Source organism: Ziziphus jujuba, chromosome 7 (genome assembly GCF_031755915.1).
Source record: "Ziziphus jujuba cultivar Dongzao chromosome 7, ASM3175591v1".
In the NCBI taxonomy this organism is placed as follows: Eukaryota; Viridiplantae; Streptophyta; class Magnoliopsida; order Rosales; family Rhamnaceae; genus Ziziphus; species Ziziphus jujuba.
Window position 1 is genome coordinate 9,316,633 of NC_083385.1, and position 17,318 is coordinate 9,333,950.

At 34.3% G+C, this 17,318-nt stretch overlaps 1 protein-coding gene and 1 pseudogene across 2 annotated transcripts; both read right to left on the reverse strand.

Annotated features, from left to right (window-relative positions):
* Positions 1–147: 147 nt before the first annotated feature.
* Positions 148–7,051, reverse strand: LOC107424421 (alpha-mannosidase-like; annotated as a pseudogene).
* Positions 7,052–8,608: 1,557 nt separating this feature from the next.
* On the reverse strand, positions 8,609–12,163 carry LOC107424434 (26S proteasome non-ATPase regulatory subunit 4 homolog). Of its 2 annotated transcripts, none has more exons than XR_001582027.4 (10): positions 12,002–12,163; positions 11,748–11,861; positions 11,183–11,288; positions 10,754–10,868; positions 10,453–10,662; positions 10,043–10,355; positions 9,691–9,814; positions 9,306–9,413; positions 9,132–9,200; positions 8,609–8,862 (listed from the first exon to the last, which is right to left on the reverse strand). XR_001582027.4 is itself a non-coding variant. In XM_016034242.4 (10 exons), the coding sequence occupies exons 1-10, from the start codon at positions 12,011–12,013 to the stop codon at positions 8,809–8,811; spliced, it is 1,221 nt and encodes a 406-aa protein (XP_015889728.2). In that variant the 5' UTR covers positions 12,014–12,163; the 3' UTR covers positions 8,609–8,808. The 2 variants fall into 2 exon arrangements, 1 of the variants encoding a protein (XP_015889728.2); XM_016034242.4 differs by having other exon boundaries at positions 9,310–9,413.
* Between the last annotated feature and the right edge of the window lie 5,155 nt (positions 12,164–17,318).

A 17,318-nucleotide genomic window follows, 5' to 3' on the forward strand; every position in this document is an offset into this window, starting at 1 on the left:
AGTCAATTGTGCAAAATCATGCAATCCACATAAAAACAAAAACGTAGCAGATAAACTGAATAGACAAAAAGAGAGATAGAGAAATATATATATTCATTAATTTATAAACTATTTATCTTATTTATCACATACAGTTCAGTACCGAATCAAAAAGTCCTACCAAACTACTCACATACAATTAATGAGAATGCCAAGGTCTTTGCTTTCGCTCCAACTATATTTTTGTTCTGTTTATTTTATCTACTTAAATGGGCTGTGAAAGTTGTTTGGAACAGAAAGAAATTGAGTAATACAAATATGGAGAGAGAAATGTCTTTCTGACATTATATAGTACGCAAGTTCGCATAATATAAAATAAATTAAGCCCGGAAAAACAATTTTAAACAAAAAATCCCAGTCAAAGTATTTGACTGGATCCATATGGTTATTCATAAAAATATTTTATTAACTCCTATGAAAGTTATGGATAAAACTGGCTAAAATTTCAGTAAGAAAGTGCGTATTTCCAAAGGACCAAGCTCTACTACAAGAGTTGAATTATTAACAAGGCCGCCTCCAACAGGTTCAGGTTCTATTGTCGCCCTCTACTTTCCGTGTCAAACGCTTTATCTTTGACTTCTCTTGGTTTGCTGACAAGCGCATTTCAGTTACCTCCTTTATCTGAGATTTCAATATAAAAGCATTATACGAAGAAGCCGTTTCTAATCTAACAAACATAAATATAATTTATACAGAAGCTGTAATGGCCTTAAAATTTAAACACATACCGTTTTCCCAGTAAATAGCTTCTTCAGTTCCACTTTACTCAACGTTGAATATTCAGGATCTTCACCCGCCTATTACATTCAGACTAATGAATAAGGGTACGTAAACTATATTAACTATGTGGAAATAAATATTACTTTATCAACTTAGTTGTCAGAGAATTTGTGGTAAATAGAGGAAACCAAAAATTTCAACATTCAACTGAGTGTCTTTGTTAGCAATTCTTCTCATCCTCAACCTTCTCATATATATTGGAAAAGTTGCAGCTCAACTACATTTTTATTTCCAAATAATTAGCATTTTTAACTCTTTAACGTCCATATAATTAAGCGGATTGTCAACAAATTGATTTGTTAACCGCGTAGTGTCATATATAAATTAAGCTCATTTGAATATAAATATAAAGAAGAGAACTCACACACTATTCTTACCTCGTATAGATGTGCCAGACGGAGAAGCACACTTCCATCATCCAACTCCTGCAAAAAACAAGGATGGGAGACAGATATATAGAGAGTAAACACTAAATTTACCATATAGTGGCTTAACAAAGTAACCTGAAGAGTAATCAAAGCAACATTGAGAGGCAAGCTGTAATTTGGATCAATTGTAGATGCTTTTGTCAAACGAGATGCTGTCCAATCCTCCAATATCTGAATGATAAAATTATATTATCAAATTAAGCACTAGAAAAACCAACATTAATATGTATTTATGATCAAAGACATGCATACTTCATGCCAAAAAGCTAGACCAAGTGGTGAATATATCTCTTGGCCAGTTGTACGGCGCCAGCGTGCCCCAGCACCCAGCTGGTTGATGCTCACATGGTAATTGCCTCGAATCTGAACATAGATTATAAAAGTAAGATACAAAAGTGACATTAACATGTAGACGAAGCACTTTATATTAAAACAAGGCATCACATCTTAACTCAATTCAGAACCTGCAAGACTGATTAGCCTTTGAAGAAAACATTTCATCAAAAGTCTACATGTATAGGGCGAAAAGTTACATTATTTGAAGAGAAATTTCTTTTTTGTTATGTAAAGTCATACAGTTAGTCCTTCACATGAACCACTAGCTCAAACAGTTTCATTAAGGGCTTCTGCCACTCCTCGAAAGTCATCTAAAAGCAAGCGCCTGGAGCATCAAAAAGGGCAAATATTTTACACATGCCACCCGCATAAGAAATCAAATATTTGACATGAATGCTGAAAATTCAACTATATGAAAAGTGAACCTATGAAGCATTAGCTCTAGCTCTCCATCTTTATTGCTAGCTCCTCCACTAGCACGATCAACCAGGACTAGGAGTTCAAATTTCTTTTCCGCAGTGAAAATTCCAAGATTAAGCTGGAAAAGAAAAGGACAAGCAAGTAATCAAACAATTAATTTCTAGAAGTGACTAAAACCATTGTTACAGCATTGAATTAAATCAGTAATTTCTCAATCATTTTAAGTAATGCAACACTATATTACTGGATAATAGTTTCCTGCTACAGGTTGAGTAACATTAAGGTTCCAGTCTTCTCTGTAGTTCCGAACCTGCAAGCCATAACGGTAGATTTCAATATTGCACCACCATAAACTAGGATCTTTGAATCCATGAAATGGAAAGCCAAACATTTTAGTTCAGTGAGGTGTACGATTCTCATGCAAATAGATTTGAAGTAGTATTTTCTTGCATAATCTGTATAACAGAGAATCAATCTCTTTTCAAAACAATACATGGTTGAAACTAAAACAAATAGCATTTTCTCATTGAGTTTAGAGTTATATATATATATATATATACATTTAATGAAATTTGTTATGAAAAACCTACCCGTTTCAGAAAATCTCTTCCATTGGAATCAGTGTAAAACACCTTGTCGGTGGCCAAATTTGTTGTCAGTCGTGTGATAACCTCTTTTCCAACACTCATCTGTGGGAATCGGACCAATCTTCAAAATAAAAATTTTGTCAGAACACAACTACTCAATTTGAGTTCGGTAAATTGTTTCCTTGATTAAAAAAAAAAAAAAAAAAATGAGCCAGGTTGTATCACTCACAGTAAATTCGACTTCAGCATGCTCTTTGTCTTTGTAAAGTCTACTAACCTAATACAAGAACATAAACTAGAGATTAGCCAACCAAAGATGGATTATGATATAAACAAAAAGGTAAACATTAATAACTATCCATGTTGGGTTCTTTTATACTTCAAGACCTTCCACTTATATAATAAATAATTATATGCAGTGGTCCAAAACTTGTTTCTCTGTCAATTAATTTTATCATTTTTAAAGAATTCTGTTCAACATCTTCCATATTAAGATATGCCTTTACTATATTATGCTCAAAAATATGTCAATCACCTGATAGATCCAAGGACCAAACTGTTGGTGAACCTCATCAAGCAGTGATCCACGAACTACCTTCAGTGGCACCTATAGATATGTAGAAATTTAGTCAGCTTCATGAAGAGACATGGAAGAAGAACAACAAAATGTTATGAGAGGTTTAAAAATTCATCAAGGACATTTAAATATGTAAGGAAAGGCTTACTGATCTTGAAACAAAAGTTGGAGTAGTGCCATTAGGCCGGAAAATATATGCACCAGAAGGCTGCAAGAAAGATCATTTGAAGCACAGAAAGGCATTGTAATGACAAAGAACTTAGTTTTTCAGTACTCAAAATGTAGCAGCAGAGGTGCGTAGATACCTGTCCATCTTTATCATCTCCATACCATAGATAGCTTTGCTGTATGGGTACATCAACCTGTTAATATTCAATAATCAAGTAAAGGTTATCACGTCCTCGGACTATTCTTGATAAATAAGATGGGAGACAAGCAAGAAAAAGCTTTAATTCTTCATTTCAGTTTAACAATATTGTTTCTTTTTCCTCTTATTTCAGTGAAACAATCTCTAAAAAAAGGATTAGCGGTTGGTTTGTCTGGAAAGAAAATTATTTTTAATTCACCTCCCAGATATCTTTAACTAAAACTTTAACATAAATGTCAAAAATAGTTTATCACTGGATCAGTTGCCTGCATTTATAGTAAAACCACTGCTTTAAAGATAATTTTGCAGATACAGTCCAACTGATGTGAAACAATTTACCCTTGTTTTAAGAGTTAAAAATTCTTTTCAGCTGTCCTGAAGTAGAAGAAAAGGACAACTTCAGATTTCCAGGTCCAATTTCAATGGTCTTATTCTGTTGATTGTCCTTCTTGGGGAGATAACGAAACCTTCGATTCACTGAAACAATTTGGAGGAAATATTAAACTGGGCATCATGGTAACTAAATTTTGGTGCATAGAAGGACATTCAAAGGTAGAGCATTAAAACAAGTAAAGGTAAATTCAATTATTGAAGGAGAAAAGCAAGTAAGTATCTACCTTTTCCAGCTCCCTGAGAAATGAAGTATGTGTTCCAACCAAGTGGTGGCACAGACACTTGAAAGTGAAGCCAATACTAGGGACTTCTTCTGGTGACTGTCCCATGTGGACTTCTGTATAGAAATTTCTCAAGTTAATTGTAACATTATCCAGACGTACATATTGTGCCTCAATGGGATTACCTGAAGAATCTTTAACAACAAGATTGGCATCGCTAACCTGGAGGAGATTGTGACATAGATCATATAGAACCGATATCCTGATGATGTCAGTACGATTCCATCCAAGAGGGTTATAAGCCACTACAACCTGTAGATAACCAGTAGAAAAGAATGAACAAGAAATTCGACATACTATTCACAACAATATAAAGAAAGAAATGAAATCTTACCAAGCTTTTCCCTTGTGGAATATTTTCCTCTGTTGGTAGGCAGAAACTGATATTAAGTAATTGACACTGTTCAAAAAGAGAGGAGGAGGGCAAAATGAAGAGGAAGCAAAATTAGCAGCATTAGACAAGAAAATGCAACTTTATTATTACTGATTGAAGATGGTTGAAATTTAGGAAAATATTTGGATAAAAAAAAAAAAAATCCTAAAATGATGGAACACAAAAGAACCGCATTGAGTATCACCTGTCTAAATGCTGAGTCTTGCACCTGACATTGAGATCCTGATGTATCCTTTTTAGTCAGGCATGACAAAGCAGAATTAACCACAACTTCTGCCTATAAAAAGTCATTAAACTATATTAGATTTCTGAAGAAGTAATTTGCTATCAGACAGACACAAAACTCAGTAAGCAACAAACTTAAAAGTCATACTAGCAACGTACCTCAGAGGCACCGATTTGCCAGGCGTTTTGCATAGTCATTTGTTGTATGTTGTCTAGAAGTACCACTGACAGCATCATGGTGCTGTGCAGTCCCTAGAGCATCCCCCAGCCGATATGTGGTGGGACCAGTGGATCTTTTCCCAACCAGGAATTCAAGTTGTCGTGCTGCCTATTTTTTGCACCCAAAAAAAATTGTTATCTGGTTAGAATTCTATTAATGTCCATAATAACTACCCACTTGATGATGGAAAGAAGCCAATATAATTTCTAAATCAGTAATATTCTACCTACTTGCTCATAAAAATTTCTTCCTTTGTCTTACCAAAGGAAAGAAAGGAAATAAAAAAAAAAAAAAAAGGTCTTCTTTCCATCTCATCTTTACTCAGTATAATATATACAACAGAACAGAGCAATTCTAATCGCATGCCACATAATATCCACTCAACAGCCGAACATAGCGCTTCAGACCTGGGCGACTGGTGAAAAATCCAGTCCAGTAAGCATTTGCATCATCTGCATACCTGTCAGCAATCATCACAAAAGCATGTAGACGTTAGATTTTATTCAACGGTACCTTCTTAAGCAACAAAATGGGGAAAAAGAAAACAAGTGATGCTCACGGAAAGTAATCATTAGTTTTCAGTGGCCATGTCTCATTTGCTGCATGTTTAGCATCAGTGTATAAAGATGGCGTAGAATACAAGGCATTGACTCGACCATCCTGAGAAGAATACATACATTCTGTTTTGAAGTTGGACATGATTAAGGCTCCTCTAATTGAAGCAAAGAAAATAAAAAAAGATTTTTTGAGTTCAATCTACCTTATTAACATAGTGAATCAATTTGTCCATTTGTTTAAACCACGACTCAGCATATTGATAATTTAAATCATCACCCATTGTCCACATGATGTGGTTTGTACTGGTAACATTTGCCCGTAGAGACAATGTAATAAAAATCATGGGAGATAAGGATTTACTTGTGTCAGAGCAGCCTTAATAAAATCATTGACCCGTTCTTCAACATTATAGTCAAAAAGAAGAGGATTATCCCACAATTTTGTCAATGAAAAGATTATTAATACACTCAGCAAGAACATAAAATGATTTTGCCAAAAAAGTAATTCCTGTTGAACATTGAACCTGGCTGGAACGAAGTCATCAAACACTTCAAAATGGAAACCTTCTGGAGGACTACAGTCAACAGGAAAGGCATTGGTAAAAATCTGCAAAAAGGGTCCACATAGTGTATGATGGTGGCACAGAATGTCATCTTTAAAGAGAAACTGTCATACCAGGAATTACAATTTGAAACCTGAGATGCAGAACCAAAAGTCTTGCAACCACGCCATATAACTTCAAGTGATTTATCTCCCCTGAGCTTTGCTCTGTCCTGATAATCAATCCGTGCAAAATGTACAGAATCAAACCCAAGCTGGAATAAAATAGCAAGAAAGAAATGTGTCAGCCTTTAACACAGAATTACACAAGTGGATTGAGGGAACCAAATTGTAAAACTAAAAATGTATACTGTTCATAATGATATTGTAAATGAAAAGTCAATGTTATCAAAGATTGACAAAAGCAAAGAAAGAAAAGTAATAGTGAAAACTCAAGTTAGTACCTCAGCTCCAAGGAGGTAAGCTTGCACAGCAGAGTGTCCAAATGGATCAATTTGCCAACCAGCACGTGGAACCTTATTGAACTGCCCTTTTATGGCACGATGACCTAAAGTTGTTTGGTCAATCATGTCCACATAATGGCATGTTGCTTCGTCATGCATGCACCAGCCACCATTTCTGCAGTCAAAAGCTCACAAATGAAAATATCTATATGTATATATGGCTGGTGCAATCATATACAGATTATACTATTTAAAATTTGGTTGCACATGATCCCTACATGAATTCCAATTGGACATCATCGACAAGCTTTCTCACTTGTTCTTGAGTTTTCTCACTTTGTGTCAGCCACCATCGTTGGAAAAATCCAGTGGGTTTGGTAAACATGAAAAATGAGAGATAGTTCAGTGGATTTTTTTTTTTTTTTTTTTTGGGTCAATGTTTAGTGGGGGTGTTTTTCTATCTTTCTTTTTTCTTTTCTTTTTTTTTTTTTTTTTTTTGGGGTAAATATGTTTTTCTCTTTTTTGGTTCAATGTTTAGGGGGTGGGTCTTATTTTCTTTTTTCGTTCAATGTTTGGTGGAGGGGGTGGTGTTTTTGCCTTTTTTGGTAATAATTGCGTGGGGGTGTTTGTATAATTGTATTCATTTCACCTTTCCCAAAAACGTTAAAGTAAAAGATTCTTTACCGAACAGAAAAGTAGACAAGACTGATTTTGATGAAAACCATGCCTAAAACTATCCTTTTTGGCCTTATAATACTGTCATTGACTCCTTGTACCCTCTCACTTTATCTTTGTCATTCCTGTTCTAGGGCGATGTACTTAAATGTTTCTAATTTGTAACACATTTAGAGTCCAAGATAATGGATTTTTCTTAGTTATGTAAATTATGATGTACTTATTAAGAGTCCAAGGCATTAGATTTAGTTTGTTTTATTTTATTAATAATAAGATAATGAATTCTCATAAAATATGGAAGAAATGTTTTATGAATATCGTGGAACGTGTTAGAAGAAAATGTTGCCACCCAGTTATTCATTTATCACGTAAATCTCTAACAATTAATTATCACACATGGCCAAAAATTTTAAAAACATATAGATGTCACAAAATAAACGGCATGTGTTCCGTTATTTAAAATAAATTATTGTCATATACATCACCTATAAGTTTTCTCACTTCTTCTTAGTGTTAATTAACCACCATCGTTGAAAAAATGCATATCGAAAAACTAGAATAGAATCATGTCGACGTTTAGTCAGAAAAGAAAGAGAAAGAATATATATAAATATATATTATGCTCGTCCATTATAATATTGAATTTTCTAAATTACCTATTTTTTTTTTGGGATAAAAATTTTCTCAGTTACCTTATTCTCATAGTGAGCAAATGAACCCAACTTTAAAAGCTCTGCCACTGATACATGGAATATTGTAATTATTGCTCGTACCATGTACCTTAGCACGTACACAGCCTCTATCCGCAAGGAATCAGAATGCATGGAGTTTTCATTTACCAACTGGTATACTGAAAATTACTACCAAAAAACAAAAAAAATCAAAAACTGGTATACCAACAACCAGACCGTGAGGACAAATCTGCTGCTTCAAAACAGTTTTAAGGATAGCTTAGGCTTTTATTCGATTGCTTAAGTCGGGTAGCGATACGCCGTAGACTTGACTTGGGCCATTATGTTAGAAACCGCACGTGAACATTAAGTAAAAGGCCTCCCAAGTTAAAGGCTTTCCTTTTCTAAGAGAATTAAAAAATATATACATAAGTTGGTCGTATCTATGGACTTGGATAGAAGGATAGAATCATAGATGCCAACATTAAATACTGCAGATTCACGAAAATATTAGCAACTTTTAAGCACAACGTGGTGAATCGGTAAATTAGATGCATAATCCTTACCATAGAAAAGTACCATATGAAAAAAATTCATAACGAACAAGAGAACTAAGCATTCATTTTATAGCCCATTTTAAAAACAATAAGGGATAAATAAAATAAAATAAAATAAAATAAAAATAGAATCAAATGCATAATTCTCAGTAAGGTAAAGATGTATTAATGTTGAAACAATGTAGAGTTACATTTCAATGTTGCACACTTTGCTCGACTGATAGCCCTTTCCAACACAAATAACGGTGCAAACAATGGAGAGCTTTTTGACTTCTAAAACAACTCTAGATTCAAGTTCACTTCCCGTCCTCGTTAGGTGCATTGTCATCATCCTTCTTCTTCTGTTCAGGCTAAAAAATCGTAAATGAGGTAATTAGAAACCAATGCAGACTATAGTCAACAACATGAATTAATGTCATTACAAAATTATACACATCTTATGAAGACAAATTATATGTATTTCAAGCCCCCCATACCGATTTAAATACATGACACCACCCACTATTCCACAAAGTTAACAAGCGAAATCAAACAAAAGAACTCTAGTATATAAGACCTATGACCAATTTTATTGAGCTTTATGTTTATCCTATTCTACTAGAAGTTTCAAAAAATGCACCTCTGACTGGCTTTGCATGGAAGCAAGCAAATCTTTAACTGAAGGATCATTTGGATCAACCCCTGGAAGCTGCAAAAGCATTTGAATATAAGCTCAAGGAAATTACTTATTGTTTCATTTACTCTGCTGAAAAGAGAGAAAATAAAAAACAATAAATTACATTTTGGGACTTACATACCGAGGCAAGTATGTTAGACACAAAATTCTGATCAGCCAGCAGTTTACTCATATCAGTCTGGCTTGTTGGGTCTTTATTACCTTCTTGTACAGACAATTGAAGTGCTGCACGCACCAGAGTAAAATTTAGGGCAATATGCAGATAAAAACAATCACTTGCATTTGGACAGCATCTAAATATTTCCTTTCGTAGAATGATTAAATCAGAGAAAATTTAGCACAATAAATAAGAACAGACAATTTGAAGTACAATATTATTATGAAATAAGATGAATTGAATTCTTGCTTTAGATATAACATAATGATTAACGTAATTCACCATCCCTATGAAACATGACAGGGGAAAAAGAAAAAAGGGTGATACAACTGAACATTGACTCACCTAGAGCCAATTCTGGATCATCTCCAGCTGCATCTGACATATCTGTGTCTCGCGCATCATGGCCGGAGGCAGGTTGATCCATTGACATAGCAAGAGCCTGCTGTAGCAGTGCATTATCATCATCCTGTAACAAATTTAAGGTCAGCTAACATGTAAACATAAAAGATAAATTAAAGAACATATCAAGAGAGCAAATAGTTCAGTCACAATATCAACAGGAAAAGTTTAACAAAAGTATCAATTATACAAGAAATCTTATTACCAAAAGTGTAAGAGTTTTACTAATAAATCAAGTGCTCGAACAAACATAAAAGCTAGCAACATTACTGCTTGAAAGGACAAAAGAAACTACCGCTGAATCATTCGTCTTATTTTCAGCTTCAGAAGTTGCAACAGTGGCACGCTCAGTCATAGTTGCATCCTGTGAGCTGGATGCCTGTTCCCCTCCTTTTTCCTGTTTAGAAGCCTCCTCGGCAGCCTTTTTAGCAGCTGCTTCCTGTCTGGCCCTCTCCTCTTCCATGGAAACCCTGAGAGCAAGGGCCAGCTCAGGATCGAGGTTGGGATCTACACCAAAATCAAAGCCAGAGACACCACCAGCTGCAGCTGCTGCGGCTGCTGCAGCAAAACCACTTCCACCTTCCCCATCCCCAGTGAAGACAGGTGTACTGCCACAGAAGACAAAAACATTTTACTCTTAAGTAATAAAATCGCAATACTTTAAACATCAAATTGAAGCTGTGGAAGAAAAACATAACCATCAACCTTATGAGTACATCAGAAAGAGCACTTGGACCAGGTGGAACATGGACAATGTGGCTGGTGTCATTATTGTTCACGGCAGCAAGAAGTGCCTCTAGCTTCTCAGGTTTACCATCATCTTCTTCGCCAAAGTCAACAATATCAAGTGCTACACTGTTCTTTTTCAACTTCCTTCCAATCATCTCCAGCGCCTTCTTATCATGTTTAATTGGACTGGAAATCCAAAATGTGAAACAATGAATTTTTTAAGGATGGGAAATAAATATAACAAAAAGAAAGACACATGGTCTCCAACATCAAGTACCTTCCAACAAAGACAATAATTCTTTGTTGCTGCTTCTTATTTTGGCGATGCTTGAGAGCCAACTGAGCCACCTGGATACCAGCTGCCAGGTTCATGTCACCACCAATTTCTAAACCTAAAACATTTTTTAAAAAAATATTTGAGGGTCATAAAAATATAAATATAATAAAAAAAAACATTATGATAACCGAAAACCATATACAGAATCCCCAAGCAGTGAAAAATATAAGGACAGAAAATCGAGCCCTATGCTATATGGACTTATCAAGATGTTACTTCAGCTTCTAACTTGGAAAAGATTTCTCTAACTTTAAAAAGATAACCACTATACAAATGAACCAGTGTTTACCGGCATGTCTAAGCTATGTGATGCAACTGTAAGAAAAGTAGAAATAAAACCTAATAATCATAACAAGAAGAAGAACTAACCATGCATACATGCCAGGATCTTTCCAAGATCACTGGTAGGAGTGACCAAAACACGGACACCTTTCCCAGCCATTGTCAGAACTCCAACTGTATTCTCCGGATTAGACTGCAGATGAAACCAAATCCACTCATTCCCAAATATCTCAATAAGAGAACGAAACTCAACCTATTCTTTTTCAATCATTCATTAATTTGGATGATTTAGTTGGCATCTTTTTATTATATTATATATATACAATTGAGAATTCATTTGGGTGTTGCTATTATTAAATTTTGTTATGCTTAGAATTTATTATTAAGAGATTCTTGATGGTATTGGTAATTCACTTTGATAGCTATATCTTTTAATTAGCGAAATTTTCATTTGGGTGTTACTATTATTAATTTTGTTTATGATTAGAATTTATTATTGAGAGATTCTTGATGGTACTGGTAATTAATTCACTTCGCTAGCCATATCCTTTAATTAATGAAATTTCGCTATACAGTCGAAGAGGTTTGCCCTAAGTTCAATCAGCCAAGGGAAAGAAAAAAAATAGTAAAGTAAAAGATTAAGATATCGGACCTGTGTCTTAGCTCCACAAATAAGATTAACAGCATCGGCCTGAGCTTGAAATCTAGAGGGCGAATAATCACCATTTCGCATCCATTCTGAATTATCAACACAGATCATTGTAGCCTGCAAATAAAAAGCGAATCCATATTAGCCGAAAAATAAAACCCTAAGATTTAGAAAAAAAAAAAAAAAAAAAGAATAGGTAGTAAATGGAAATTCGGAATCTTCATTGGACGATTAGTAAATGGAAATTCGGATAGTACCTCGAGAACCATGGTTGAAGATCGAAAACACAGAAGGATCCAGAAAGAAAGAAAGAAAGAAATACAAGGAAAGCGGGAGAGAGAGAGAGAGAGAGAGAGCTGAGGTTTCTGGTTTAGTTTACTTGCGCAGGGGCTCCTACCAATAAGAAGAGATAGTTCTGGTGCATCCTCAATAGCTTTAGTGCAATACCAAATCCAATGATCTGGTGCCACGTTGCACTTAGTATAGCAATTTTCATTTCGTAAAACTCAAGTAATGTGCGATTAATGTTCAAAAAAAAAAAAAAAAGGGTAATGTACGATTATTTTGATAAATAGCTTTATTCCATTTTTATTTTATTTTATTATTATTATTTTATATATGTACATTAGGAATTGTGGATTCGAATATTGGTTAATTCTTGTTCCTTACTTTATTCGGTTTTTAAATTTAATTTTCATTTCAATATGGATCAAAAATAAATTAAGCTTTAGTAAAAACTATAAAATTTGAAATAAAAAATAATTCAAAAATATAATTAAATTTAAAAATTAAAAAGTAAGATTGAAAATATACATAAATTATGGTATACAAATAACTATGCACGTCTGACATGAAAATCAAAAATTAAAACTGAAAAAATTACGCCCAGCTTAAAACCAAAATTATAACAGTTGAGCTTTAACTGAAATAATTTATAATGCATAGCCTACTTTAAAGTATTTTACGATCAATTAGTAGCATTAACGTTACTTTTGGAACACTATCAGCGATCGTCAATGAAACATAAAAGCTCTCGAATTTCCCACTGGAAACAAATTGTCACAATAAAAACATCATGAATAAGCATCACAATTACATGTGTGCTAATAATTTAATATTCCCACTTTTGAAAATCCATTAGTCACAATATTTTGTTGCCACTGGCTTACAAATGACACAACATATTCTCCTAATCTCCCCTCTCCAAGTTCCCTCTTTCTGTTTCTTTCCTTTCCTTCATTCCTTTTTTTTTTTTTTTTCCCCCTTTGTTTATTATTTTTTATTTTGAATATTTTTCTTTTTTTAAAAGTTAATTTTTATTAATTATATATTATATCGATAATTTTAATAACTTGATTAATAAGTACAATAAATGATTTAAGATAAGCAGCTTTTTTCGGTAATACAATAAGCAGCTAGTACAAAGAAGAATATTGTTGAAATATTCAAAATGTAAATCCCAACATTCCCATAAGATATTCAAAAAATATTGAATATCAGAAGTATATTAAAAAAAAAAAAGTATAATATTTAGAAATTCTCCAAAAGGCAAGAGCAGAACAATATTGATGACAGCTAGGCATAAAAGGGAGTTCTACTCTTACTAGCAGCACACTTCTCAGGCAGGTTCATTGGCTGCTTAGGTCTGCCACATACATGCCCTGCAATAAATATAATACATGCCCAGTGTACTTTGATAGGCTGCTGCCCAAACCTGATATTACATCAGAAAGTGTCATCAACAGCAATTTTCTCTTTAAGAATTATAACTAAATAAGGATAAATAAGTTAAGAACAAACAGAAACTAAACAGAATTATTGGGATCTTAATATGCTATTGGCTTAGCGTAATACGCTATAGCTCTAAAAACTGTGGAGAGATTGAGGATGGTCAGTCTACAGGTAAAACAAAGTTCTTAAAAAATTCATCTACTACAAGTTCGCATCTGTCCCTTCTGCTTCCTGAATTAAAGGCTTCAAATTTATATACAAATACTTAACACTACGAAAATGAGAAAACCGATTCTTTGCTTGCTAATCTAAACACCAAAGAAATGGATAAGCATAGGGAACTACTGATAAAATATTACAAGATTACAGATTCATTCTACATGATGATTGGTACGCATATCCATGCAAAGTCAAACAATAGGAATGACATACAAATTTTTAATAAGAAAGCTTTTCTTAACCAAAACTTCCAAGCCAATATCCATATGTCAAAGTCACGATACTTAAAAAAAAAAATGATATGGGAAACATATGTCTGCATACTTGAGATTCAATTATTGCCGCTGCTGCAGTATCTCTCCTGTATAAGTGCTAATAATATTCAAGAATTGTTCAAACAAAAAGGAAATAGAAAGAGACATACAATTAGATAAAAGGAAAAGAAAGCCATAAGGGAAAAATGTAACATGAAAATAATAATAACTATAGAAAATAGAAAGCAAAAAATTTTTTAAACAAAAAGTACAAAGAGAAATTGGCTCCCCTGCATATGAGATCAAAAGAGTGAATTGACCCGCTTTGGGAGTTATTCTACCAGTGGCCCCTGCATACAAGATCAGAAGTGCTAATTACTCATACAGCAAAAATGTAACTAAGCAAATAAAATATTACTTTTACCGTTAAGGTAAAAGCCAATCTTTTAGATTCCAGAGTGCATATGGGGTTTGAGAAGCATTAATAAGTACCTGTTCTTGGTGCATTAGAACCTCCAGCAGAAAGAAGTTCCTCGAAAAAGCAGAGAGAAGTGAAGATAACTAGTACTGACCAAAACATGAAGTAAGGAAGAAATAAGATAAAATCATTGCACATATTACGATTTATAACTTTGTCAGAAAATGGAGAAACTAGTAGTCTATCCATTCCATTAGCTTTAACCCCCACCCATCACTACCCAGCAAAAGAACACTTGAAGCTCCAACCCCAAGCAATAGTGCACAACAAATTATATTATCCGGTCCAAGATCTACACATGGTGGTAAAATTGAGTATATGCTTCAAATTCATTCCGTAGAGTATATGCATACGATTTAGGTAATATTTGCAAGATAAGAGCAGATATTAAAGGGTATCACGCATAAAGATTGTACCACATCCTCATTGTAAAAGCTGTTAGGAAAATATCATAGATGAATGTATGTAAATACAAGTGGACAATTTAATACAAAATAAATAAAAATAAATACAAAATAAATAAAGCATTTTAAAACCTGTAGGTTTTTGAAATTGATCTACTTTCTAGAAATGTTGACCGAGGCCTGTGTGATACCACAGTGTCCTTAAAACGTTTTACGCCCACCGGTGCAGGAGTTTTGTAGCGAACGTCTCCCAGGATACAACGGCTGCAAAAGTTTTCAGATTCAGCACCTTTGAAGCTTTTCTCTTCGAACTCTCTGTGTACCTTCACTTTACCACACCTTTTTTTTTTTTTTTTTCTGTATATCCTTCCAAAAGAAAAATTGAAAAGAACGTTGCAGTACGTGCAACCTTCAAACTCTCACCAAGGAGTTAGTCTCCTGTAAAACTCTCTCCCACTATTATCAAAAAAATATTATTTGATTTAAATAAAAATTATTATAACAAAACTCAACAACCGAAAATCCAAATCATTCACACTTGTGGGCCTAGGACCAACTCTAACAATCCCCCACATGAATGATTTGATTTAAAAATACAAACATGACTCTAGTGGTAAAGCTTTACAGTCGGAACCTACATAGGATAGGTAGATGTTACCCTTTGAACCTTCCCTTGAGAGACTACATTTTCTTTACTGACTTATGGTAGAAGCGATATCTTTGAACCATTTCGTCTTTTGTGTAAGTGACAACATAGCCCACACATGATTCCTTCCTGATACACTTTAGTTCTCACTGTTGTGTTCATTTTGGCCCTGAACACCTCCCTGATTCTGCGAGAGTTTCTAAAGAATTGTGCCCTAAACAATTCTCCTTTGAAGCGGCCACTCTTCTCTCTCACATAGATGATTCCTATTTCTTATATAATCAGCATACCTATGCATAGATTACTAAACACACACTTATAGGAATCATTAAAAGCATACTTTTATGCTTAACCTCTTTTTATCACTGTTTCATCATAGAAATGGGCAGAAGATTAACCCCCCACAGTGATCCATACTAGTCTTTACAATTGAGTTGTCCCATTGAACCTAGATCTTGGGATCTCTAGTCAACTAGGTTGGGTTTCCATCGTATTGATTTTATTCACGGGCTTCAATCCCATTCCCCTCGATGACTTCTCAACTAGTTCACTATTTAACCCTTTGGTTAGCGGATCCAAAATGTTGTCTTTTGACTTTACATAGTCTATTGAGATAACTCTAGTTGAGATTAATTGTCTAATGGAATTGTGTCTACGACGAATATGTCTAGACTTTCCATTATATATAATATTCTGTGCCCTGCCAATCGCAAATTGACTATCACAATGTAAACTTATTGCTGGCACAGGTTTAGGCCACCTCGGAATGTCTTCTAAAAATTGGCGTAGCCATTCTGCCTCTTCACCACATTTATCTAGAGCAATAAACTCGGATTCCATAGTGGATCGAGCTATCATAGTTTGTTTCGAGAACTTCCATGTCACAGCTGCACCTGCTAATGTGAATACATAGCCACTAGTGGATTTTGAATCCTTTATATCTGATATCCAATTTGCATCACTGTATCCTTCTAATACAGCAGGATATCTTGTATAGTGCAGTCCGTATTTACGAGTATATCGTAGATATCTTAGTACTCTAACGATCCTTTTCCAATGATCTTCATTTAGATTACTCATGTATCTACTTAGTCTACTTATTGGGTAGGCTAAGTCTGGTCTGGTACAACTCATCAAGTACATCAGACTTCCAATCACCCTAGCATATTCTACTTGAGATACCCCTTCTCCTTTATTTTTGGATAAGTGTAAACTCATATCTATGGGTGTTCTGGCTATACTAGTATCATTATTACTAAACTTAGCCAGTATTTTATCTACATAATGAGTTTGACTAAGAATGATTCTATTCGAAGTTTTCGTGATTTTCATACCTAAAATCACATCTGCAAGCCCCATATCTTTCATGTCAAATTTAGAATTTAACATGGCTTTTGTAGTTCGGACCATATTGTCGTCACTACCTACTATGAGTATGTCATCTACATACAAACATAGAATAACATATCCATTCTCTATATCTTTTACATAGATACACTTATCACATTCATTTATTTTGAACCCATCTTTTAGCATGGCATTATCAAATTTTTGATGACATTGCTTTGGAGCTTATTTAAGTCCATATAAGGACTTTATCAATCTACAGACTTTCCTTTCTTGTCCTGGAGCAGTAAAACCCTCAGGTTGCTCCATGTAGATCTCTTCCTCTAGATCTCCATTCAAAAAGTCTGTTTTCACATCCATTTGATGTACTGTAAGATCCCGCCATGCTGCGATTGCCAGTACCATCCTTATGGAATTTATCCTCGTGACTGGAGAATAAGTGTCAAAATAATCAAGGCCTTCTTTTTGCTTGTATCCCTTAATTACAAGCCTTAC

What these genes read in the sequence shown, in the direction of transcription:
- LOC107424434 (XM_016034242.4), bottom strand. An exon ending in GATCCTGGCATGTATGCATG is followed by an intron (nt 10,869 to 11,182) that starts GTTAGTTCTTCT and finishes AAAATGTTTTAG; the next exon opens with GTTTAGAAATTGGTGGTGAC. An exon ending in ATAAGACGAATGATTCAGCG is followed by an intron (nt 9,815 to 10,042) that starts GTAGTTTCTTTT and finishes AATTTGTTACAG; the next exon opens with GATGATGATAATGCACTGCT.